This window comes from Artemia sp. Qi Xiang Cuo, chromosome 3 (assembly GCF_049724085.1).
Source record: "Artemia sp. Qi Xiang Cuo chromosome 3, ASM4972408v1, whole genome shotgun sequence".
NCBI classification, from domain to species: Eukaryota; Metazoa; Arthropoda; class Branchiopoda; order Anostraca; family Artemiidae; genus Artemia; species Artemia sp. Qi Xiang Cuo.
In genome coordinates, this window is record NC_142796.1 from 63,436,585 (window position 1) to 63,461,884 (window position 25,300).

Genomic DNA, 25,300 nt, shown 5'->3' on the forward strand with positions numbered 1-25,300 from the left:
CAGCTTTTCTAGATTTCGTTTGGCTATCTCAAATTTTGGTCGGATACTATTGGGTAAAGAGGGCGTGGGGGAGGGTAGTAGCCCTCTGATCACTTTTACTCTTAAAAGCGCGCTAGAACTTGCGATCTCCCATTGAACGCACCCCCTTCAAAGTTTATATTACCATCCCTTCCATATGTAGTGCCTCTGAAAAAAAAATAGCATTGCCTATAGGAAAGAGCCACACGGCTGCAAGTTACCCACCCCCTTGATTTTGAATATTTGTCTGCCCTTCCCTGAATTTTGGTGAATTGGGACCCCTGATAAGAGGCCCAACCTAGGCACCGAAGAACTGATTAGAGTTTTACCCAAAAATTTGCTTCTTTGAAGTACCTGACATCTGACTTCTAACTCTGTGAGTCTTGCTGTTTCTACCCTATTGTTTATATAAGTTGCAACATTTGGGTTTTTATACATTTATTACATTTATTTTACACATTATACATTTTTTAACACACTTAAACAGAAATAAAAAAAAAACAGAAAATTTAGTTCCAAAGAATTTCATTCTGGGGATATGTCGTCGACGCCATCATGTGTTTGGTGAAAGCTCTGAAAATACTTCTTTTTAAAACCTTTGGTCCCATCTGGCCCTCTTGGCTGCCTTATTACAATAACTCTGGGACCAGTATATGGCTCTTCTTTTCTGTAGTTTTCTCCTCTTCTGCATGGTAGCACATACACATTGGTAACTGCGATTTCGTCTGGGTTGTCAGCGATTGATTTTTCCATTAAACTGTCTTTTTTTGTGACAGCGTCTATTTTTACCTGGTTTTCTGCATCTGGAGTATTGGCTCTGACACCTCTTTTACTACTAGAAGGAGGATTTATATGTTGTATCTTCTCCACTTCTTTTTCCCAGTTGTCTATGGTTGAACTCAGTTTGACCACTTGAAAATAAAAACTGGATAAGATTCCATCTAAATCATGTTTCCCACTTCGGCTTTGGTATCTTTTCAATTTTTCCGTAATTGAGTTTGTCTGTCGCATAGAATCCATTATTTCCTTCTGCATTCTGAATCTTTTCTTCACTTCTGGGGATCTATATAACATGGATAGCATTTTGTCAATTGTGGCAATCTCTTTATCTAGTTTTTTGAACGGATCAGTCTGTTTGTTACCTGCCATCTTTTTGATTTTTGAACAAATGATGACCGTTTTGTCCGTCTGACCAGAATTGTCATTTTTTAAGTCTACTTTCGTAGCGCCAGGTCCTAGTTTAGTTATGCTAGTAGACTTAAAGATATTCATTTTCTTCACTACTGCTCTCTTCTCTCCTGCAGGACACCATACATTGTTTCCCTTCTCAAAATTTTCAGCTTTGCTAAGAACTTTAGTTGACATGATAGAGTGTTTGCTTTGCATTAACTTGATACTGATTAACCAAAAAGAAAATTACTAGAAACAGTCATTTATATGTAAGAGGTGACGTCGTTTATGCCGTGTGGTATGTAAATAAGATGACGTCATTCAACATCATGTTTCATTTATTCATCAATTCAGAAAATTCATTTGTGATAACGTGATGCAATATTTAGGTAGGGCTAAGTGTATTAAGTTAAACTGTTAGGGTTAAAGACAGTTTTGAGTTATAACTGTCGAATATTACTCCCCCTAGCCATCTATCCAAATGATTATGGTCCTACTATTTTATTAAAATTTGTTGCAAAATTTCGCCAAGCACATAAATAGTAAGGAAAAGTTTTGATTATTATGGAGAAAACCCAAAATTATTTAAAAATAATCTTTTTTACCCAATGAAAACGAAGTTTGGAATGAAAAGTAAAGAGCTGTATTAGACTAAAAACGAGCAGAAATAAAATGAAATAAAATTTCAAGCGTAAAAGGTCGCTTAGAAGACGTCGAACACCGTTTTTGTTGCCTAAAAATCGCTTCATCGTGTGAAGCTCAGTCCTCGTGTATTAAAACTTAAGGAGAGCAGAAATAAAGTTTTATATTACAGATAATAAATCAATCTTTTTTTATTATTGACAAACCAGGGAAAGAAGAGAGTACACGATTATTACCAATATTCTGATTTAAGTGTACAAGATAACTCCTGCTACTGACAACTCACTGCAGCAACAAGCTGCCTTATGCCAACACAGCTACGCACGCTCCTCCTCCATCCCAATCAGTTCAAAATCTGTTTCATAATATATCTTGGGACTTTCTATTTATATAGAGCGCTTTCTACAGACATTGAAATTTTATTTTGGATTTGGTTCTATTTTGTTGTTTGTAAAAGCCTTCGGTGGTTGTTATAAGCAACCCAGAATTAGCTCCTGCAGCCTCTGCACTTGCTAGCAATGCCGATTGGAGGGGGAGAACTGACCTTTAGTTTGAAAGTTCCTTCCCCTTTGCATCATAGTTTAAAAATAACTAAATGTGGAAAAATCACTAAAAATAGTGTTTTCTTGTTTGAATCAGGGTGTGGGCGACGTGCATTTTTATGATGGGCAGTGTTATTATGTCTAAGGTGTAATTTCGCAAGCGAAGCTTGGTCCCCTGGTACTATCAATAAAACTAGTACAATTAACCAAACCAATCGTATTTCCGTATTATTGCACAATTCTGAAAAACTAGCACTTCACTGAAACCGCAAAAATAATACATGATTTTTGTAGAGTTGAGACATATAGTGATCTAGAATGTTCTCTATGGCAAGAAAATAAGGTATTTTAGAATATTTTTATTTGATTTGAATTTGCTCAATATGGTGTGGCTAGTAGCTTATCATTTTGTTTATAAATCTGAAGCAAAAATAGTGTTGAAATTATAGACTAATCTTAGAAATTTGTAGCATAGATTGAAATTCTCCATTCTATAGGAAGAAATAACAGCATTTCCAGAGTTTATGCCATGGCTTATTAGTTCTTGATTTAAATAATACTAAGTTGCAATTCCACAATATTACAAACTATTGATGATGTGGCTGATGCAACCAATGAGTTGCCTCATAAATTAGATACAAAATTGACGCAAAATGTATCAAATATTGACTGGCCTTAGTGACTTTCAGTTATGAAAGTGAAATCATTTCCTTTTTTGGTTTGCGTTTTTAGCGAATTTTTACGGTAGGTTAAAACTTATCAATATCCTGCCCAGTGGCTGATTATTGATAGTCTTGTTAGTATTTTATTTTCTGCAGCATACTTAGTTTTCTGCTCCTAAACAACATAATGTGTTTCTGTGTTTTTATTAAATTCTGTTAACTAACATTCTGGAAAATATAATGAATTGGATTATTCGGGCTAGTTTTATAGATATATGCTGCATAGGCTGTGAATTCTATTGTCGTCTTGATTTATCAAATTATAGCTTCAATTGCCTAATTTTCTGCAGGATGTCTCCTTCACTTGAAGTTTATATTTTATTATACCAAACTTATAACTTGTAACAGCAAGGTATGTGTACACAGGTCTGCAGGGGGTGAAAAAGTGCTGAAATTTGTGTTTTACGAACCAATTGAAATCTTCCAGTGGGGATCAGTGGTCTGCCAGATCGATTTTTGGATAAATGATTTTCTTTTTTTTTCCTTTGCAAGGTAAATATCAATTCTTTTTATGGACTTTTAACCTTCTAAGCTGTAATTGGAAATCATGACATACCAGAATGTCAAATCATGACATACCTCTATTCGTGCCCCAAAGGCTCAGTTCTCTGCTCCGGATTTTGAAATTCTTAGCCTATGATTACTAGGTAGAAAATTTTGAATGTTGCTCAATCTTTCTATCGTTCTCGAAAAAAAAGTTCCAGTTCTGTTCGCAAATTGCCTTGAAATGATTTATATATTAATGTGTTTTATTCTTATAGGAGTCGAAGTCCTGGGGGCTCTAGGAAGAGAGATCTGCGACGACGAAAGGCTTCTTTGTACTGGGATGTACCCCCTCCTGGTTTCGAACACATTACACCTATGCAGTATAAACAAATGCAAGGTTAGAAATTTTTCATTGATTTTTGTTTTTACTTGCTTTTTGGAGCTTCGTTTGTTTAACGAAATTTTTATGCGCATATGTATGCTGTTGAAAATAGCTGCTGGATTAGAGAATTCAATAACATTGTCTGCCAGCGAAATGTGTTTGTACGTGTGTTGAAATCACAAATGCTATTAAATTTTGTGTGTATGTATGTTTGTGGCCAAACACGCATGAAATATTGCTTATGGAGTTAAAAAGGAGAAATCGTTGAACTAAATACAATGAACAGAAGTAAATGAAACTCGCAAAAACTTACAAAGTCTGATGTAAACCAAATGAATAAAAAAAACGCATTCACTAAATTTTAGACTCGTGTTTATTTATTATGTTTCATAATTAGCGCCTCCTATGGAATTTAAGGATGTGATAAACCGTAAAATAAAAACACCAAACTAAAATTGGACGACCCTTTCTTAGTTATGGTGAAAGGGCAACTGTTACCCTTTCACCGTTACTAAGAAAGGGTCGTCCAATTTTAGTTTGGTGTTTTTATTTTAAGGTTTGGTTTTTATATTTTTATCAGTTTTATTCTGCACTGAGGACGGCTAAGCGGAGGTCTTGACCGAAATATTTGCATAATTTTTCAATTTTTTCACTGGCTGTTAATTGTCCTCGTTTTCTTCCTTTCTTCGCGATGTCCTCGTTTTCTTCCTTTCTTCGCGATTTTATGTTTTATCATGATTAGCCAGTGTGGTCTCAGAAATTATTTAAGTTTTAATGTTGCAATCTTTGCCAAAATAAATAACTTAAACATGGTAGAACTCTGCCCAGGTTGCAAGAAAAATGTAACAAGAGCTCAAGGAGGAATTCAGTGCCGAGACTGCCTAAAATGGCTCCACTTTGGTTGCGCAGGTCTTGCGTATAATAAGGAAGCTACTGACAAACTCCGAGGACAATGGCAATGCTATAGTTGCAAATCTTTTAGCAATGACCAATATAAAGTAACTCCTCCACCAAAAGCACAAAATACTAGAGGGACTCCGAGAGAAGAATCCACCAAAAGCCAAGGTCCCTCGGTAAGCCAGCCTACGAAGCCCACAGAGATTCCTTTAAGAACTAGTTTCCCAGATAACAACATAGAATGCAGCTACTGTCACAAAGATGTCGACATTGCCACCTCTTTCCTCGGCTTTTTCTGCAACGAGTGGGAACATCCCTCTTGCCGAGGTATAAATGCCGAACTCGTGCTGGTCATGAAGAGAGAAAACAACGAGTATCTCCTGTTTAAATACGAATGCCTCTCCTGGTCCAAGCGAAAAGTAGCACTTCTACAGCTTCAAGTGCGACAGCTAACAGAAGCTCAGCCTCACAGACATCATGAGGCAACACCTTCGAATCATAGTGAAAACCCTCACCTCACGACATCCAGCCGACAATAAATGCAATTATTCAAGTAGAAGTAGAAAAGGAATTAAGAGAACAGAAAAAGATGAATTTTGTAGTCATGAGGCTACCTGAATCTACTGCTGTCAATGACACTACACAGGTTGTCAAATTGACTCAAGAAAACGAGCTCGGGGCAAATATCACTGAAGGGGAGTTACTAGAAACTGCCCGGATTGGAAGACCAAAAGAAGATGGTAGTCCACGCACTTTGTTAGTTAAGCTAAAAACATCACAAGAGCTTGAGATGAAAAGGCAAACAATCCTGAGGGCAGCTCCAAATCTAAGAAAATCATCAAATGAAGAAACTCGTACCAAAGTATATATAAACCCAGATCTCACGCCCATGCAGAGACAAATGCTCGCCGTGAAGAGACAACAGAAGAGGAATGCCCACACCCAGTGCGATCGTCAAATGGAGATCGGCAGAGCCATTGGAGGCGAGGTAAAGACTCCAACGAAGAGCAACAGCAAATATGAAGTAGAATAACCAAAGCCAAAGAAATGCCACCATCCTTCAAGCCTAACAAAAAAGCTACTAAAGTAAAAACACTAAAGATACTATATTTAAATGCTGATTAACTCCCAAACATATTATCAGAATTAAAAGTAGAAATTGCAGCAAAGAACCCAGACATAGTAGCAGTGGTCGAAGCTAAGCCTAAACACTGTCGATATCTCCCAACTTTACCAGAGTTGGCCATTAACGGCTACAAAAGCCACACATTGAATATAGATCAAGAAGAAGGTCGGGGAATTATTTGCTACGTCCTAGACAATTTATCAGTCCAGAAAGTATCATCAACAACAAATGGACAGGAAATTATCTGGCTTCAGATATCAAACAAAAACCAAGCAACTCTAAATTTGGCTGTAGTATATAGAAGTCCAAATAGCACAGCCGTGAATTACCAAGTACTCTTTAAAGATATTCACGCTATATGTCAAAGATTAACAGAACCAACTCTCATCATTGGAGATGTCAATTACCCTAACATAGATTGGGACCTTCCACATCTCCTAGAGCATAGCGGGTCACCCTCACAGAGGGAATTTCTGAAGATAGTGAACGATAATTACCTAGAACAGCTTATTAAAAAACCAACAAGAATCCGAAGAAGCGACAAGCCAACGCTACTGGACCTAGTCCTATGCAGTAATACAGAACTAATAAAAGAACTTACTATAGGTCCTCCCGTTGGAAAATTGGACCACGCTACAATTTACTTAGAGGTGATTATAAGTTGCGAAACTATAAGAAAAAAAGAGGTGGGTGTATTCAAAAGGTGATTACAATACCATGCGAACGGAGCTAGAAGTTTTCAACTTGACTGAAATACTAAATAACACAGATCTAGTGGATGACATGTACAGAAAGTTTGCATCCGTAATCATAGACTTCACAAATAATTATGTACCAATATACAAATTTTTAAAACGACCGCCTCTAAAACGGGAGATCCTTGACCTAATAAAAACCAAGCGGCAAGCCTGGGAGACGCTCAAGCAGACTGATACCGAAAGTAATCTTAGAAATTATCGCAGAATCGCCAACGAAGTCAGGAAAGCCACTAGACAAGAAGCAAGCGAAAAGGAGAGGAAAGTAGCCGAAAACTCAAAGATCAACCCCAAGGCGTTTTGGAACTTCGTGAACTCAAAAAGAAAAGAACAGCCGGTTATTCCCGATCTTAGAAACTCAGCAACAAATTTAACAATCAGTGACCCAATAGCTAAAAACAACCTACTAAATCAACAGTTTTCATAACAGAGAGGGACAAAGATGAAAGTCAAGAGGAATGCCAGCCACTAGTCGCAGGCAAATTTGAAGAAATAGAACTGACAATACAAATGGTCTACAAAAAAACTAAAAAATCTAAACCCTCACAAATCAGAAGGTCCAGATGCCCTATATCCTAGAGCACCATACTCAGAGAGATGACAAAGAAAATTGCAGCGCGATTGCACTAAATTTTTGTCAAGTAGCTAGAAACATGGAATCTGTCTGATAAATGGAAGCAAGCAGCAGTGATACCCCTCTTCAAAAAAGGAAGCAGATCAGAACCAAGTAATTACAGACCTATCAGTTTAACCTGTATCACATGCAAAATGCTAGAATCTTTACTCCAGGATAATATATTACAGTACCTACTCGAAAGAAGCCTCATTTCACCAGCACAGTTTGGATTTCTCGAGAAAAGATCAGCAGAAGGCCAGCTACTTGTTGCTACAAAAGCCTGGAGAAAAAATATGGATAGTAGGATCCAGGTAGATATTTTATACTTAGATCTCAGAAAAGCCTTTGATAAAGTCTCACAAAGTCAACTTCTTCGAAAACTACAGTCTATCGGTGTTGGCGATACTATTCTAAAGTGGGTTCTCAACTTTCTGAAGGGAAGATCTCAGAGAGTGAGAATGGAGGGATATCTTAGCAGCAACGAGACAAAAGTCACAAGTGGAGTGGTTCAAGATAGTGTTCTGGGGCCTTTACTAATCAATATTTGTATAAATGATCTCCCAAATAACATAGATTCAGAGATACTGCTTTTTGTAAATGACACAAAAATCTTTCGCGCAATAACAAGCTTTGAAGATACAGAAATACTACAGGAACACTTAAACAAAATAGCACAATGGATAAAAAAATGGAGCATGGATGTGAATACAGAAAAAAGTAGTCACGTTCGGCTAGGCCCAAAAATCATTTCTCAGCACTACTGCTTTGAAGGACAACAGATACCTATACAAGAAGAAGCGCGAGATTTGGGAGTGACAATAGACAGTGACATGACTTTCACCAAGCACTACGAATCAATCATCTCTAAGTCATCACAAGTCTTGGGAATTATTCAAAGAAATTTCTCTCTTACTGGCTCAACACTGCTTTCTATACTCTTGAAATCGTTAGTGAGACCAATGATCGAATACGGTCATACAACAACCAGACCATTTTTAAAAAAAGACAGCAATGCAATAGAAAAAATCCAGAGGAGGGCTACTAAATTTGTACCATCACTTAGAGACTTATCATACCAAGACCGTTTGAAAAAACTGTCGCTCCCTAGCCTCTCATACCGATTTTTTAGAGGAGATCTTATTGACGTATACAAAATATGCAACAGATACTACGACAACATCCCTCCAGAAGAGATAATAACATTCAAGAATAATAACCTGAGAGGTTACGAATTTAAAATAATTAAAGAATTTTTTAGAGGAGATGTTGTTAGGTAGGAATTCAGCAACTACATTGTCTCCAAGTGGAATACACTACCGACAGACACAGTCAACTCAAATTCAGTCAATGCATTTAAGAACAAGATTGACAATCATTACAGTGATAAAGCATTTGTTTTTTTAAATTTTTGTATATAGAGGCGCAAGCCTGTTTTTGCAATATATTAGTATTATTATTATTTTCAGTTGAAAAATCTTGTTTTTATTGAATATATATATACAGGAACAATAGTAACAGGGACGGGCGAGAAGACTTACTTCTTTCTTAGCTTCTGTCTTTCTCAGCTATTAACCATAAAGTTAATAATTAGAATTTGACACTCAGTTTTAACTTCCGGATACGCTTCACTGGCTGCCTGTATTTACTTTCGCTAATATCAATGGAAAACGAAGATCTCTTCGTTATCCAGCTCGCAATTGATGCTCTTTAATCTATTTGAGGATGATGTAAATCTATTTATTATCGTTTGGTTAAACTGTATGAATTTCATCCTAATCTGATTATGAATTAATTTGATTTTGTTTGTGATCTTTGTCTTGATTTATTTGTGGAAGGTCTTGAACAAATTTATTAGTTTTGTGATGAGTCGGACATAAATTTAATTTAGTCATGTATTGCTAATGGACAGTTACTGTCGCACGATTGGTCTGAGATCACTTTCGAATTGAAGGTTCTGAGATCGAACCATTTTGCGGTAGCAATTTGAATCAAAATTTATTTGACACTAAAGGTTTTTGTGACTGCTTTGGATTTTTTTTTATTTCGTTTTATAATCCATAGTGGCTCAAACCTTTATATGCTGTTTGAAGTATATGCTTGTATTCAAAGGGTTTCATTTTTTATTTCATGGCAATTCATATATACCTGTGAATCTCGACCAACACTCGTGTTTTAAGTTAGTCATTATAAGATCCTCGGTCCTGCAAACAGCTCCTTTCTAAGATAAATGTAATATCCCCCCCCCCCGGTTGAAAATTGGAAAGTCATGGTAAAAAACTGTACTTTTTCAACCAACCCAAATAAAGATTTTAAAGTTTTTTAAATAATCTGCTTTAATTTTGTTTCAGCTGCTGGTCAAATCCCACCCAGTATGATTATGGAGCTACAGCCACAGGCAGCCCCTGTTCAAGTCGTTGGTTCAACAGTAACTCGTCAAGCGAGACGTCTCTACGTTGGCAATATCCCTTTTGGTGTGTCTGAAGATGAGATGATGGAATTTTTCAACCAGCAGATGCATCTTAGTGGTCTCGCCCAAGCTGCGGGTAATCCCATCCTGGCATGTCAGATTAACCTTGACAAAAATTTCGCTTTCTTAGAGGTAACTATTAATTTTAATTAATTTGAGAAAAATTTATTTCTTATTTGAAAATTAATTAAATTAAAATTTAGACTATTTAATTTAGTTTAAATTAATTAAATTTAAGTGAATTCGATTAACTTTTCCCATTAATTTTTAAATGTACATTAATTGTTCTATCTCATAGTTTGTTGGAAACCTTATTGTCTTCTTTATTCTGGTTTGCAGCCTCCCTCTCCCTCCCTCCTAAGAAAAGTTAGGGAAAGAGATTTTTGAACCAAGTAATTAGTTGCGTGGTTGAGGAGTTTGACTTTACTACCTTTAGTAAACCGTCCAATTTTGTTAGACTACTCAGGTGCTACTTCATTAGGGATATAACGGATAAAATGATTCACCAGGAATCGCTCTAAATCGTTTTTTTTTATTTATCTGGAGTTAGTTTGTTACTCCTCCCCCCCATAGGTTTTCCAGCAAAAAATATATCTTTGCCTCTATGGTGGATACTATCTATGAATAAAATTTGTTTTGTTAAAAATGGAAAAAAATCTGCTGGTCTTGCAATGTTGTTAATTGAAAATGTCAGGATTTGGAGATGTTATTGTCAGGTGAAGCTCTCAAAATACAAGCATGCGATACTAAGCAACTTCAGTTCAAATCCTTATTACCGACGCATTTTCAAGAACTGTCAACATACTTTTATGTTGCTACAGTTGACATTATTTCTGGTTGCTATAGCTCAGACTCAGAGAGTCATGGGTGGCAATTAGTAACCATGCTAGGCTATAATTTGCCATTCACTTGTAGATCAGAGAAATTGTGAACAGACGAAAAAAAGTTTAGTGAATTGCGTCAACTCGTGGAAGTTAGGGAAGGGGTAATTTTTTTTTTTTTTTAATCTAGGGTAAGGAGGGCAATTCTATTGCTTTTTTAATGAAAAAAAACACGAAAATACCATAAAAAGGTATTTTCGAAATCTAGGGGGGAGCCAAAGATTGTCGGCAATTCAAAGAAATATTTGGATTGGTTAATTGGAAACTTAAACAACCAGAAACCAGTCAGGAAATATTGGGATTCAATTTAAAAAAAAAAAAAAAAAAAAAAAATCCATATGCAATTATTCAGTCTTGTGTACTAATGGGTGCTAAATACAAAAAAAGATACATGGGTGAATAAACAGTTAAAAAACATGACAAGCAAACAGCTGAAGAAGGTCTAGCTTTCCTTTGAAGACGCAGTTGTCTTGGGGATCAACAAATTGTCAATGTTTGAATTTTTACGAACGAAAACCGCTATTAAATTTAACTATTTAGTCTCGCACATTTATTTTCACGGTTCAAGTGACAACACTGATAATATTGTGATAATGCCCAAAAAGCTTAACTGTTTTTTTTTCGTCTTGGGTCTTGCAATGAAAATAGATTGAAGCAAGCAATTAGGTGCTGTATTTCGTTAATTAGTATGAACGATATTGTGCCTTTCTATGTTACGCGTCAGAGCTTACTTTTTTCTGTACAACCCTTGGGCTTGGTTTTGGCAAAATTCTACTGAAATTTGGGAAATATCTTGAAATTCCCCCCCCCCCCCCCCTCCAGCTTGTTTCAAATGACTCCTTACTGGATAATCCAAAAAATTTGGCTATAAAATTACAGCTTTTAGTATTTATTATTTTCTTCCTTTTGAGAAGAATTTGAGAACATATCTAAGACTTTTGATGGTTCAGACGTGTGTATATGTTTGCATATGGGGAGGGGGAATTGACTGAAGTAATCAATTATGAACAAAAATACCAGTATGCGAAAATCACCCCCAGAAGATTTTTCATTTACCTCTGGAATTTTTAATGTGTTTTTGCGAGCTCACTGTGCTCTATCTTCCACGTTACACCAAAAGGTTTCCTAAGAGGTTTGAAGGAGGCAAAACCGTTTTTTTACATATGCTTCTCTAAAGGCGGATCGTATCGCATGTACTATAATATCTGTTATTTACTCTCTTAAATTCAACTTACAATTAATAAATTTTTCTCGTTGGTGGTTAATTTAAAAGTTGTTTAGTCTAGGTTAAACAATCATTTAGTCTCGTAAAAAAAATGTTGGGGAAGTGTAAAAAAGATAATATTTTGATTATAACATTCTGATAATAGGTCTTTTCTGGCGATGTTTTTGAGCAACAAATTGTCCTGGCAGGGCATTTTGATCCACAATTGTGTTCTACAAAGGGTTTATTGACCATTATTTTGAATAAAACAGCTTATAGGTCAAATTGAGCAAGAAATGTCGAAGCAGAATATAATGGGGAACCTTTTTTTGTTCTTACAGTTTTAGAAGAAAAAAATATTACTTTGCCATAAAGGTTGTTATATTTAGTATCAGATTGATCGCTTCCCTTAAATAAGACAAGAGAATGTGTTTATTTATTATCTACCCCTTTCCCGTCCATAGGACAATGGACAAATTTATTTGTACAAAACTGAAACTTTCAGAATTTGATTATAAATCGAACAATTACGTAAACGGTGGAAGTTACCAGAGTAAACGTGAGTCAAATAGAAAATAATAAAGCAGTGTACGATTGACTTTGAAAATATTGCCATTTTTCAAACAGTAGTAAAAACTCGGGTTCTTACGAAGAGTATTATTGATCCACAATTGTTGTTACAAAATCTATTCTCACTACTGTTTGTCAACAACGTGTTCCCTTGAAAAAAGCCTTATGCCTGGTGGAGATTTTTTAATTTCATAAGAACACATGCAATATATGCAAACAAAAGATAAAGGAACATACAAAACCAATCAACGAGGGATCCTTGTTCTTAAAACTGCTGAAAAGGAATTAGGAATTAAAACTGCTAGTGATACCAAGCTACAAATTTTGAAATAAGGATACTTTTTGTTCGTTAAAAATTTGGAGTTTAATTGAAGTTTGGAGTTTATTTGGTTGAAGTTTATTTATTTCCGTAGGGTAGAATTTTCCATGGGGGAGGGGTATATTCCGCTTGGTGAAAATTTTTGAGGAGTTTTCACGTGAACAAATTCTACAGAAGTAGGATATTCCCCGGATGGAATTTTCCAAATACTTGAAATTTAAAAATATGATCGTTATTAATACGCTGGGGGGAATTTTATACTCGAAATTTTCTGTATGTTAGCTGATGTTTTTATTTTTAGCCGATGCGGAACATCGATCGGTTGAAACAAAATTTTGACATCTACGACTATTGTGCTATTTTGGCGTAATAGTAGAATTTAGTACAGCAATTTTTTCTATGAATAACTTTATGATTTTGCACGGTAGAAATAGATGGCCTTGGTTTAGCATGAAGTCCAATTGGATTTAGACTGAAGTTGGCCATCCAAAAAAACTATTTCGTATTTAATGCCCAAAATATTTGTCTCTCTTTGGAGTTAATTGGTTTGGCGCCAGAAGATACTATTTATTAACAGATTATCTGTTCCTATATATAATTTTTTATTTTTCAGTTCCGATCTATTGATGAAACGAGTCAAGCTATGGCATTTGATGGTATTAATTTCAAAGGACAAAGTTTGAAGATACGACGACCTCATGACTACCAACCTTTACCAGGAATAACGGAGAATTCAAACCCGTCTGTCCCTGGTAAGGTTTACTTTTCTTTCGATTTAAGTTATTTATTGAAATGATAAATTGGTTAAAAAGTCAATTATGTTGGGCCAGGGGGATATCTTTAACACAACCGCAATCTGCTGGGAATAACAAAAGTTCAAACCTATCTGTCCCTATTAAGGTTTACTTTTCCCTTGATTTGTTTATTGATTGACCCAAAATTACGTATGGTAGGTTTTCAAATTTATTAAAGGAGGTAATATAATAGGCTTTCATAAGTTGCTTACCCTGCGACTTCTTAGTATTTAGTACTTTCAAAGTTTTATACTTGGTAACAGTTTTCAGGTTTTGTTTAAAACTAAAAATTTTTCCTCTTAGACTTTCCCTTTATTTATCTTTGGGATGTCTCAAACCTTACTACCAGCCTTTACTAGGAATACCGAAAATTCTAACCCGTTCGTCCCTAGTAATGGTAAATTTTGCCTTAATTTAAAATTATTTATTTAAAAGACAAGTGAGATCAAATAGAAATATATTTAGAAGTTGAAATATCTTGAGCACAACTATCAGACTTTACTAGTAATTATTTGAAAAAAACTACGTTTTCTAAAGAGTTAAAGAGGCTGAGTTACAAGGTCGAACCTTAAAACGTACAGGGATTAGGAGGCGCAGTTGGGGGGCTGCAACCCCCAAACCCCCGCTTTCGCAGCCTTTAAATAAAAAAAAAGTTTTTTAAACTGAAAGTAAGGAGCGACATTAAATTTTAAAACGAACAGAAATTATTCCGTGTATGAAAGAGGCTGTGCCCTCCTCAACGCCTCGCTCTTTACGCTAAAGTTTGACTTTCTCACAACTCTTTTTTTAAACAATAAAAACTTTAGCGTAAAGAGCGAGGCGTTGAGGAGGGCACAGCCCCTTTCATATACGGAGTAATTTCTGTTCGTTTTAAGATTTAATGTCGCTCCTTACTTTCAGTTTAAAAAACTTTTTTGTTTTTTATTTAAAGGCTGCGAAAATGGGGGGGGGTTTGGGGGCGGCAGCCCCCAACTGTGCCTCCTAATCCCTGTACGTTTTAAGCTTCGACCTTGTAACTCAGCCTCTTTAACTCTTTAGAAAACGTAGTTTTTTTCAAATAATTTCTGCACGTTTTTGTACAGTTTATTACTTATTATTGCTTGACTAACTGTTAGCTGATCGTGTCAGGAGTTAAAGTTGGGGGGCTGCCGCCCCCAAACCCCCCGCTCTTGAACATTCTTGTGTTAAGGCTTTTAATTCCTGAATACTCAAATCACGTCGTACAGGGTGCCTCCTAATCCCTGTACGTTTTAAGGTTCAAACTAGTGACTCAGCCTCTTTAACAGCCCCCCAACTGTGCCTCCTAATCCCTGTACGTTTTAAGGGTCGACCTTGTAACTCAGCCGCTTTAACTCTTTAGAAAACGTATTTTTTTCAAATAATTTGAAAAGGAAACTGAGTTCCTTTTTTACAGTTTAAATTCAGTATATAAGAAATTTGCTTTGATCATGACTCCAATCTAAGTGGACCACCCGATAACTTGAAGTATAAACCACAGGACCTCTGATACACCAATTATACTAGTCTGTTAGTTAACGAACCCTATTTTTAATGAACGCGAAGCCCCAGAAAATGTGAGCTTTGGTTATCAGACAACAAGGAAAAAGTAATCCGATTGAGCTGAAAACTTGAGGATGAACTCCCATGCCCCAGAAACGCTCATCCTTTAAATTTCAGCCCGATCAGACAACGTTAAAGGGGAGTTGTGGTGGTAAAAATTAACATGGGCTATTATAGGAAAACGAGGTTTTTCGTAAATGTTAATTCGGGGGATAATTTTTTCGGTCTGAAAATATCAAAAGGCCCTAACAGGTAAAATTCTGCTTCGAATGAGGCCTAATTCACCAGGATTCGTATCTATTTGTGGCCCGTAGGTTTGGATAAAAAAACGAAATGAATTTTAAGTGGCTAAATTTGTTTTTTTGAAAATAGGGAAGGAGTGATTTGATTAAGCTGAAATTTCGAGGATAAACCTCCGGGCCTAAGGAAAGCTTAACCTCTAAATTTCAGCCCAATCGGACAACGTTAACGGGGGGCTGTGGTGGGAGGGTCGAAATTTCCGGCCCAGTTTACCCCATGAAGATAAAGTCGGAGGAGGATGAAATTTTGCAAGTTTCTTAGTTTGAGCTTGGGCTACAAAATGCGATCACCGCCGTCTCTCTGCGACCTCTAGGACCTGAAATCGCTTAACATTGTGGTGGGTCGCCTCTTTATAGAGGCACAAGTGTGCCTCCTTGATATTGGGAAATTGAAACCTGTCTATTCCTGATAGTTTTTTTTATATTTTTTGATATAAAATTATTTAATTATTAAAACAATTGATAGTTTCCAAGTCTCTGTGGATTGCGATAATAAGGTTCAGGGCAAGGGTAGAGTAATGGAGGCGAAAGTCCTTTTTCTTATTCAAAATAACTCTGGATTTGACTTTAAAAGCGAAGAAAAATGAAAAATAAGTCAGTTTACATTAAAGAGCAACAGTAAGAATAAAAATTAATGCCCCCCTCTTCCCCTCCCTCTTAATGCGAAAGTTTATCTTATGTATAATAACGATGCTTCGTGAGTCGCTTAAGCGCTTCAGGTATGAATGCTGTGACATATGAGTAATTCAATGAAATATTTATATCACAATACTTCTAGAATAGAAAGCTCAATTGGTTGTATTTGATTTGAAGAATAATATTTTCTATTCTTTCTGTATTCCACTTTGTTTTTATATGTTCCGTTCTTTTTTAGGTGTGGTGAGCACTGTTGTTCCTGATTCGCCCAACAAAGTTTTCGTTGGAGGGCTCCCAAATTATCTAAACGAAGATCAGGTAAAATGACTATATAAATCTATGAACTATACCTTGTTTATTCCATTTATAAAAATTTGTTGACTCAATCTTGGAGTCCATTAGAATAGCTTATTTAAAGAGTTTTTTTTTTTTTTTTTTCCTGTAGCCCCCTTTCGATTGGTATAATGGGTAATTTTAAGTACAGAACAAGATAACTCATTATTGATGAGTAACTTCCGTAAGCTATAAAAAAAGCTAGATTCCCGCTTCATATCAAAATATGAATCCAAGCACAAGGGAAGTCAAAAATCTGTAAGAATAGAAACATAAACAGATAAAAAACAAAGAGATAAAATGATAGATATAAGCTGTTAGTAAAATATAGAGCTCCAAACGTGAAACAATAAAAAAAAAACTAAAGCTCAAACTGTGCCACAAAATTTTTTTCTTAACCTGCCAAATAAAACTCCTCCGAAATGCCCCAGTGAAAATTTAGATCGGTGGGTATGTTTAGACAGTTGGGTAGGTTAAGTGGTGAAACGGCTGCTAGCGGGATTTTAAACCTTTGAGAAAGTTTTCGTAGTGTGGGTGTAGTAATAAGGATCGTTTGTTTTTGGGCAACAGCGTTACTTTTTCCTGGATGCAACTATACCCTCTTAGAAATCTCCACCTTCTTAAGCTGTTTGTTGTCAGATGTTTTTAGCTTATTTTTTTGCCGATTTTTCACACACCCTTCATTTTTTTATTTGACGTCCGTCAGTACTAAAACTGTATAACCATTATGGAGTTTTTTAATTAAAAATTGAATTTGCAATTTACCTTATTTTCTTTTAGACTTGGCTGTGTAAGTTTCCACTTAATCTATTCAAGTAATCAAGTTCTATTTTCACTGTCCTTGGTACTTATTAAAATTATAATCAAGTTAAAATAAAGCGTAATAGAATTAAAGTAAAATAATTGAAACTAAGGATATGAAAGGGAATATAAGGAATATATTTCTTATATATATAAGTTATATTTTTGGGCAACAGCTGTTGATGCTCAATGTGCCACTTCTATTCATCGTTCTCCTAAAGCAATAACTGTTTAAAGTTCCTCAGCGGCCATTGCTTCGAAAGATGTGGGAAGTGACGTCACTTCTAATGGTATCATTGTATACCGTAGTTTTATCTTATATAATATTATTTATCTCATTACTACGTATTATGTAATTGATTAATATTATGTAATTAACCTGATATATGTTATTATGCAAATAATATTTATATTATTACTACTTATTATGTAATTTATGTAGATTTTTCTAATTTTTCCGCTCTTTTATGCTAATTTATTGCCAGTCAACTTATTATATGACTGATGGAATTTTAGTACCAAGGTCTTGTACACAGTTTTGGTTCTTTTTTTGTATCTGGCAAGTGCCAGTTGCGATTTGTGTAAAACTTTCAAGAAAAACTGTTATATTGGGTTGGGGATTTTTTACACTTTTGCCATCTTCGACTCTAAAAGTTGTCCATAATCTCTACTATAGATCTTGAGTCTAGTGCTTTCTCATCTGAAATATGACATTATAGGGAGGTTGTTTGAAATAATGTTTCATAAAACAGATTAAGTCATTGCACTCGCCCATCTTATTAAATATAATCTTTAATTCTCACTGTTTATAAGGTAGCCAAAATTAGTTAAATGTTCTTTTGCCACAATGTTCATTTTATTATGATGGTAACTACAATAGAAGTAACGTACAGTAGCGAAAAGTCCCATACTCAGCATTGAAGATTTTTGACACACATCTGAAACCACACTAGCTAAACCGCCCTTCATGACCCCACCTTTGCGCGCGCAATGACAAATGTTTCGGATGGAAAACCAAGTAGCAACTGAAACTAGATCTAATGGTCTAAGAACTTCCTAAATTGCACGCTATGAAATGTGTGTCATGTTTGGAGAAACATTTCGCTACTGGTATATACTTCTACTGTGATGGTAACTTAGTACTTCCTATACATTTTCAGGTTAATTTTCTGGTATTATTGTTGTTGAATAACTTGAAGCATAGTGTAGATCTTTGAGTCGAACAGGGTGCTTTTTTACAACTTCTCGGGAGGTACTTTTATAATAGGATAATTTACATATTTAGTGCTACAATTGAGGCTCTTACAGCCGTTTTCTAACTACGCAACAGAAACTGATCAACTTCGGTTACTAAATATTTTAACTTGGCTTGTCTTTTCACTTTTTGTTTTGTAGATACCTCGGATAGTATGCTTTAATTTTAGTATCTAAGCAGTTTTATAGTGACTACATACGAGTATTTGCGGCCGTAGTTAAGTTTCTCGAAGCTTTGCTGTATTCCACCTTTTCTAAGAAACTTTTTGAGCACAGTTGTATTATCGCTTGTACGGGTTTTGTCTGTGAAGTTTGACTTCACAGACAAACTTCCTCGTGCTCGGGCTTCCTTGGCTTCACAAATAGAGCCTCGATAGGTGCTTTTTTTTTTTTTTTGAAACCTAAACAATTTCCATAGATATTCCATAGGAAATATTAATTTTATGCTTGGCTTTTGTTTATTTTTTTCAACTATTTAAATAGCAATTATATTTCTCAGATATTTTTTTTCAACCTAATGTTGCTTAGCTCATCATCTCTGCTGAGCTTGCACAATATGTTCCATTTGGAATTATCTCAGCAAATTTCTGAGAGAAATACAGCAAAGGAAATGAATTCAGACGTAAGAATGACACTTATTTAATGGAAAATGCACGCATTAAAATAAAAACAGGAACACAGGGGTTATTTGATTAGAATAATAGCTTAAGAACATAAGGCCTTTCGATTAAGCATTAGTGTTTATTCTGTTTAACATTTCTTTTTGTATTTCAAGTGTGTCGTACAGCCTGGCCCATTTGACAATTTCTCAGAAAAGCGAAAAAATGGAAAATTACTAATGTGTTGGACATTAAAGCCTTGTCTTTTTTTGAAAATTGTAATCTATTTACCCTTTTGCTAATGAAATTTTTAAGCAAATAGGGCAAACCTTTGTTTGCGCGAGTAGATGGAAATACATAGGAGTTTGACTTCGGGCAATTTATGGCAACTTTTGCCTTAAAGGATCGCCCTGTTTCGTCCATAATAAATTTTTTCAAGTTATTTGGCAAATAAAAATTCTAAAGAATTAATTGCCAATGCTATAGGGTTAAAGCCGAAATTCGTCTGTAAGTGGTATTAGTCAGTATTATTTGGTTTCCAACCATTATTTAATTTCAAAATTCAGTCTGCTCAATGTAGGTCTAGACTAGCTTTGAAAAATCCTGGCAGGCTAGATAGACCGATTATCTTTCAATTACTGGGCCTACTTGGGACCTAATTCCGCTTAGTTTACCTTCCGCTGCATTTTACTCATACTAAAAGACATGCAAAATTTTAAGGTCTATCAAATTTGCCGACATAAGATGGTGCTGGTAATTTTTCTCTTTGGTACTCGCTGCAGTTTCGGCTCCTGAGTTTGTCGAACGCTTTATTAAAACGAGCAAGACTAGACTGTCGAAACTAGAGAAATTGTTGAACATCGTAAGGCTTTTTCGCTAGTCTTTAGAAAACTGAAAATTAATCACCATTGATCAGAAATCCCCACCGTCTGTGGAGCTAGTTTTTGTCAATATAGTCCCTGGTTGGTTAAATTAAGATATACTATGCAGTATAAAGTTATATTTTTTTTACATTTTAAAAGTAAGAAATGCTTCATAAGTTATTAATTGAAGTCAAAGTTCTTCGTTTTGTTGATTTTAAATTTTTTATTGTTATTTTTATTTTATTTTTTTACTTGGTCCATCTACAAAATCTTTTTGCTATGCCATTTTATGGGAAAGTAGCTTTTTTTGCAAGAATATGGTACTCTGTTTGATACCTATACTGACAATTTGTCTGACACTGACAATTTGTTTAGACTATTTCTGTAACGACCTTACAATAATTTTTATCCATATTTTTTATTTAAATTGTACTATTCTTTTTTAGAATTAACGAAAATTGCTACATAGATCGAATAGAGGCTCTTTATATGGGCCAAACATTATCCTACTAATAAATATTGCCAATGATTAAACTTAGCATAATATTCTACGACATCAATTTAAAATTTGAATTTCTTGAAATTTATTGTCTTAAGAAAATTAAAAATAGTTTAGTATATAATTTGGTTTATGATTTATTTTAATTGTATAATTTGGGGGAATAAAGTTTTGAGTCTACGGGTCAGTAGAAACTTTATGAACGCATAAATCTGGGTGGTAGATTGAAGAGGGTTCAAAAATATCATTGCTGGTAGTGTACCTAGATAACAGCGACTGGATGTACTAACCCTGCGTTCAGTAGGCTTATTGCAATTAACTTTGGTGATTTTTGCGCTTAATAGTGAATTGCATTTATTGAATCGCGTTCAAAAGCACTTACTGAAACCCTTTGCAATTAGTTACTTGCTTATTGTGCTTCAGAGTCCGATAAGATATAATTTCTCTTTTTACAGACAGACAATTTTGCGAATATTTATCTATTAGTGTAACCAAGCAATATTTTTGGTTAATTTCAAAAGTTCCTTGGGTTTGCAAGATTTTATTTTTACCGATTTTATAAGAAACTTATTTTGATGTTTAAATCATGTTCAATAGAGCAAAATAAATATGCTTAGTCAGTGAGTTGTAGTTAATGGTAGTAAGCTCCGTCGAGCGCGGGGTAACTCCGTGCTCAACGTAGTAAGTTAGGACTAAAGTCCTAACTGACTACCGAAAGCGGACACCGAAAAGGTGTCGGCTATTTCATGTGCACTGAAATAGCGGACAATCATGTTTTCTCCTCTATACTCCTTGCACAAGATTACATTAGTGGCACGTAGTATTAATCAATTAAAGGACGTTTTATGGCTATACGTATTTTGTGAACATACATATATATATATATATATATATATATATATATATATATATATATATATATATATATATATATATATGTAAATTACTGTTGAACTTGATCCAAATAAAAAAAAGTTAAAGAGGGTTAGAACGTAAATAAAACATAGTTAATAATATTGTCCCACTGTTACTACTTACTGCACTGCTGTCTTACTGGTGCTACTACTGTCTTCCTGTCTTGCTGCCCACGGTCTTCCTCCACCCCAATCTAATCAAAACCTCCCTCTTTGCACCCTCCCAAGAAGTTCTAATTTCCTTTAAATCCTTTTTTACGATCTTTGGCAAACTATCATCCTTCATCCACAAAACTTGTCCTAAATTTCTCAACTTTTTTCAATTCTCCTCCGTCTTACGAAGCGCCCACGTTTCAGAAACATTCTTGACTACTGGCATCATTGTAGCCTCTGCGTTATAATCATATCCAACTCTCCTAGTGTATCTTTACCTCCTGATTTTCTAAAAACACACTGAAATCAGGAGGTAAAGATACGTCGGAGGTATTTTCCAATCATGTACTGGGCTTGTAAATGGAACGGTGGAATCGCCAAGGCTGAGCTCATCCTCGGCTTAATCGTTGACGAGATCAATGAGCACTATGTCTTGACTATTGTGAGAAATGATGGTTTTGTTGTTTCTTTTTTAAACCATCATTTCTGAAAATAGTCAAGATGTGTTATCTTTCTCCACGATATCCAAGCATCCGAAGTTTAATCACAGAACAAACCAGGAGAAACTGGTGGAGGAGGAATTGCAAACAGAGGTGGAGCGTCAAGTCCAAGGTTCAAGCTCCCAAAACAGAGGCTACAAAAATTTCTCCCTTTTGGTGTAACTAAAGCTTTTACCCAACAGTTTTTGACATGGCTGATTCCAGTGTAATTGGAAAGCGGTTCAAACGTCTAAGTATTAAAAAAAAGACTCCAAATTGATCTAAATATCAACTTCAAGGTCCGTCTATTAGTAGTTATTCAACAACATTACGACCTCTTTTACCAGTGATTCCACATCAGCTACAATTTTAACTGGAAGAAACACGGAAAATTAATATCAGCCAAAACTTTCTAGTGGTCTAGGTACAATCTGGAAAATCAAACAAACATTTCTAGTCCAAACCCTTAACTAATATATAATATATATACTATAGCTAATATGTAGCTATTATAAGCTGTATGATATATAGCTTAACTTTATATTGTGACTAAAAAAGAATTCAAATTGTGTAAACCAAGTATTGAGAGCTAAGTATTCTAAATGTTAGACAATATCATGACTACCAGCTACCCGTTTTTGCACTTTAGTTTTTAAATAAGTTGTCTTCCGAATACTTCTAGGATGTAACTTGCCAGAATTCTATTTCCCTGGACAATGCAACAAGAAACGTTTCATGAAATGTGACACTTAACAAGGTCAGGTTTCTTATTATAAATACTCTTGTCTCTGTTTGGAAAGGTCTCTGGACGACAGGGATTTTGAACCCTGGGAGGAAGGATCAGAAGGAAAAAGAATGACTCATCAGACTCTGCAGATGACATACTGCATTCGTTTTCAGACCACTGGGTCAACACAATTAGTTTACTCAGGTAAACTGAGTAAAGTTAATAGAATGATGCAAGCCAAAGTAGCTATTTCTAGAATAAAGGCCAAAGATGATGAACCACAACCTACTACAGAAATAGATTTATTTATTTCTATTGAGAAGATTATGGTGTTAAATATGGAACTCAAGCAGATTATGATGGATCACGCTTTGCGAACAATATCCCACATTGCTGGTATAAGAGATTTAGTTGTTCTGATGGCCCGAAGCAGATCTCAATTAGTTGAAAAAGAAGATGGCCCAAGGATAAGTAAAACGCCGAGAATGATCTGCCATATCTTTAAATTGGAAGAAGCCCGATTCATTACTCAGTCGATTGGTCAAGCATTTCAAGCGGCTTATGTGAAAGTTTTGAAGGCCAGAGATGCAAAAATCACAAGAAATTTTTGGAGATTAATTTGCCATGTTTTCAAGGAAAGATCTTCAGAAAGAGGCCATTGTCCCAAAAGGGAGGAATGAAATCCTTGGCGTAGGAATTGTGGAGGCTGGATGGAGCTCTATGCTTCCAACAGTTGTTATAGCAAATTTTATGCTAGGTGGTGCCGCAGATAGGTTTACTCAACTAAACATTTGTGACCGGATTATTGCAATTAATGGTATCAGCTTAGTAGGCCTACCACTAATAAAATGTCAAATGTATGTTAAGTTTCGATCATAAAGCCTATGAATGTTTTCAAGCTCAATCGTCTGGAGACTCCTCTGTGAAGCCGGGTACGTTACAGGAAAACTAGAAGGCCAGATTGACCAAGAGGGGGCGATATCTGGCAAAGTTGAAAATTCCCCTCATTGCGAGTATTTTTGTAATCAATTTAGATTTCTTGAACCAGTTCGAATTCTGTAAATAAACATTTTATACTCTAAACATAAACTTTGTGATGGTTAGAGACTCAAGACATCCTCCACCGGTCGAACCCAGATAATAGGCCAACGCTACCATAAGACTCCAAAGAGAAGAAGTCACACTTTACAAAGTAGTACACAACTTTACAGAGAAGTAGACAATTCACAGAGAGGTGACCCAAAATCTTACAAATTACTAACTAGTGCGACACCGTAACATGCTGCTTCTGTTCAAAACAAGCTGTATTCCATGAGTCATTTAGCTGCTTGACCTTGTTTTGAGCAGAAATATCATCTTCTGGTTTTGCACTAGTTAGCAATTCGGTTGCAGTTTTTCGAACTTGGTTGACTTGTAATAGTCCAGCGTTAAATTCATCTTCAAAATTCTTTTGCTCTTTCTTGAGGAATATGACAGTATCTAAGTCACCATGTACAGGTTCGTCTTTCATCAGAGGCAGGTCAAGTTCGAACAACCAATCAAGAATAGCGTGGAGGACATCCTTAAACTGTCCAGAAAACAGTAAATCTCTTTCGAGCTTCCTCTGTCTATCCACACTGTGATTACAAACGTCTTTTGACTGGGGAGCTGCCTTGATCATGAAGGAGTGCCTTTTCATTGCATTTCGGATTGACTGGCCCTTGTGATTACTCCAAATGGGGGTAACTCAACAGCGTAATTTTTGGAAGAACTTATCTTCCAATTCTTCAAGACTTCCTTTAACTTTACAAAATCACCCACGGCTTTGGCTGTTCTACTTTAAATATATTCACTGCATCGTCTTTAATAGCAATAATAATCCAATAAGTGAAGCTATCCAATTGGTGTTATCTTCTCCTTATCCAACATCACCTCTTCACATTCATTTATTATTAGTCTCAGCGACTTTAAATATATTCACTGCATCGTCTTTAATAGCAATAATAATCCAAGAAGTGAAGCTATCCAATTGGTGTTATCTTCTCCTTATCCAACATCACCTCTTCACCTTCATTTATTCCTAGTCTCAGCGACTTTAAATATATTTTTTCCTGAAGAAAAAATTAAGAAAAGCAGCTTCTAATTATTATAATAATAAAGTCAAAGATCTATATTCTAACAAGCCACTACAGAAAAATTAAAGAAATATGCGGAAAAAGTCCTTCCGAAACTGATTTTCATCTCCCTGAACACCCTAATAAGACTGCCAACGATCTGAAATTGTACCTTGCTTCCATCGTGCAAAGTCTCCCCCCTTTCACTGGCTCAAGTCCAACTATTCCTCCCAATACTTCCTTCACCTTTATTTCTACCTCTGATGTTATAAATAAAATTATTAATCTAAGAAAATCAAGTATTTGTCCCGTGGACATTCCAGTTGGCTTAATTAAAGCCTTTTCGGACAAAATTGCTGAGCCTTTATCAAATATTTTCAACCACATCACAAAATTTGGCAAATTCCCATGCTGCTGGAAACAAGGTTTTATAACACCTGTCCCAAAAAATTTGCCAGTCTGACTTTCGCCAACATTCGCCCCATTACGCTCACTTCTG

At 35.5% G+C, this 25,300-nt stretch overlaps 1 protein-coding gene across 1 annotated transcript in view; it reads left to right on the forward strand.

The window, feature by feature from the left end:
* Positions 1 to 25,300, forward strand: part of U2af50 (U2 small nuclear riboprotein auxiliary factor 50) — a 69,125-nt gene that overhangs the window by 18,157 nt on the left and 25,668 nt on the right. The window contains exons 3-6 of the mRNA XM_089086441.1: positions 3,856 to 3,977; positions 9,705 to 9,955; positions 13,411 to 13,549; positions 16,325 to 16,404. Coding sequence (XP_088942567.1) covers positions 3,856 to 3,977; positions 9,705 to 9,955; positions 13,411 to 13,549; positions 16,325 to 16,404 — 592 coding nt within the window. The remainder of the gene's footprint in view (positions 1 to 3,855; positions 3,978 to 9,704; positions 9,956 to 13,410; positions 13,550 to 16,324; positions 16,405 to 25,300) is intronic.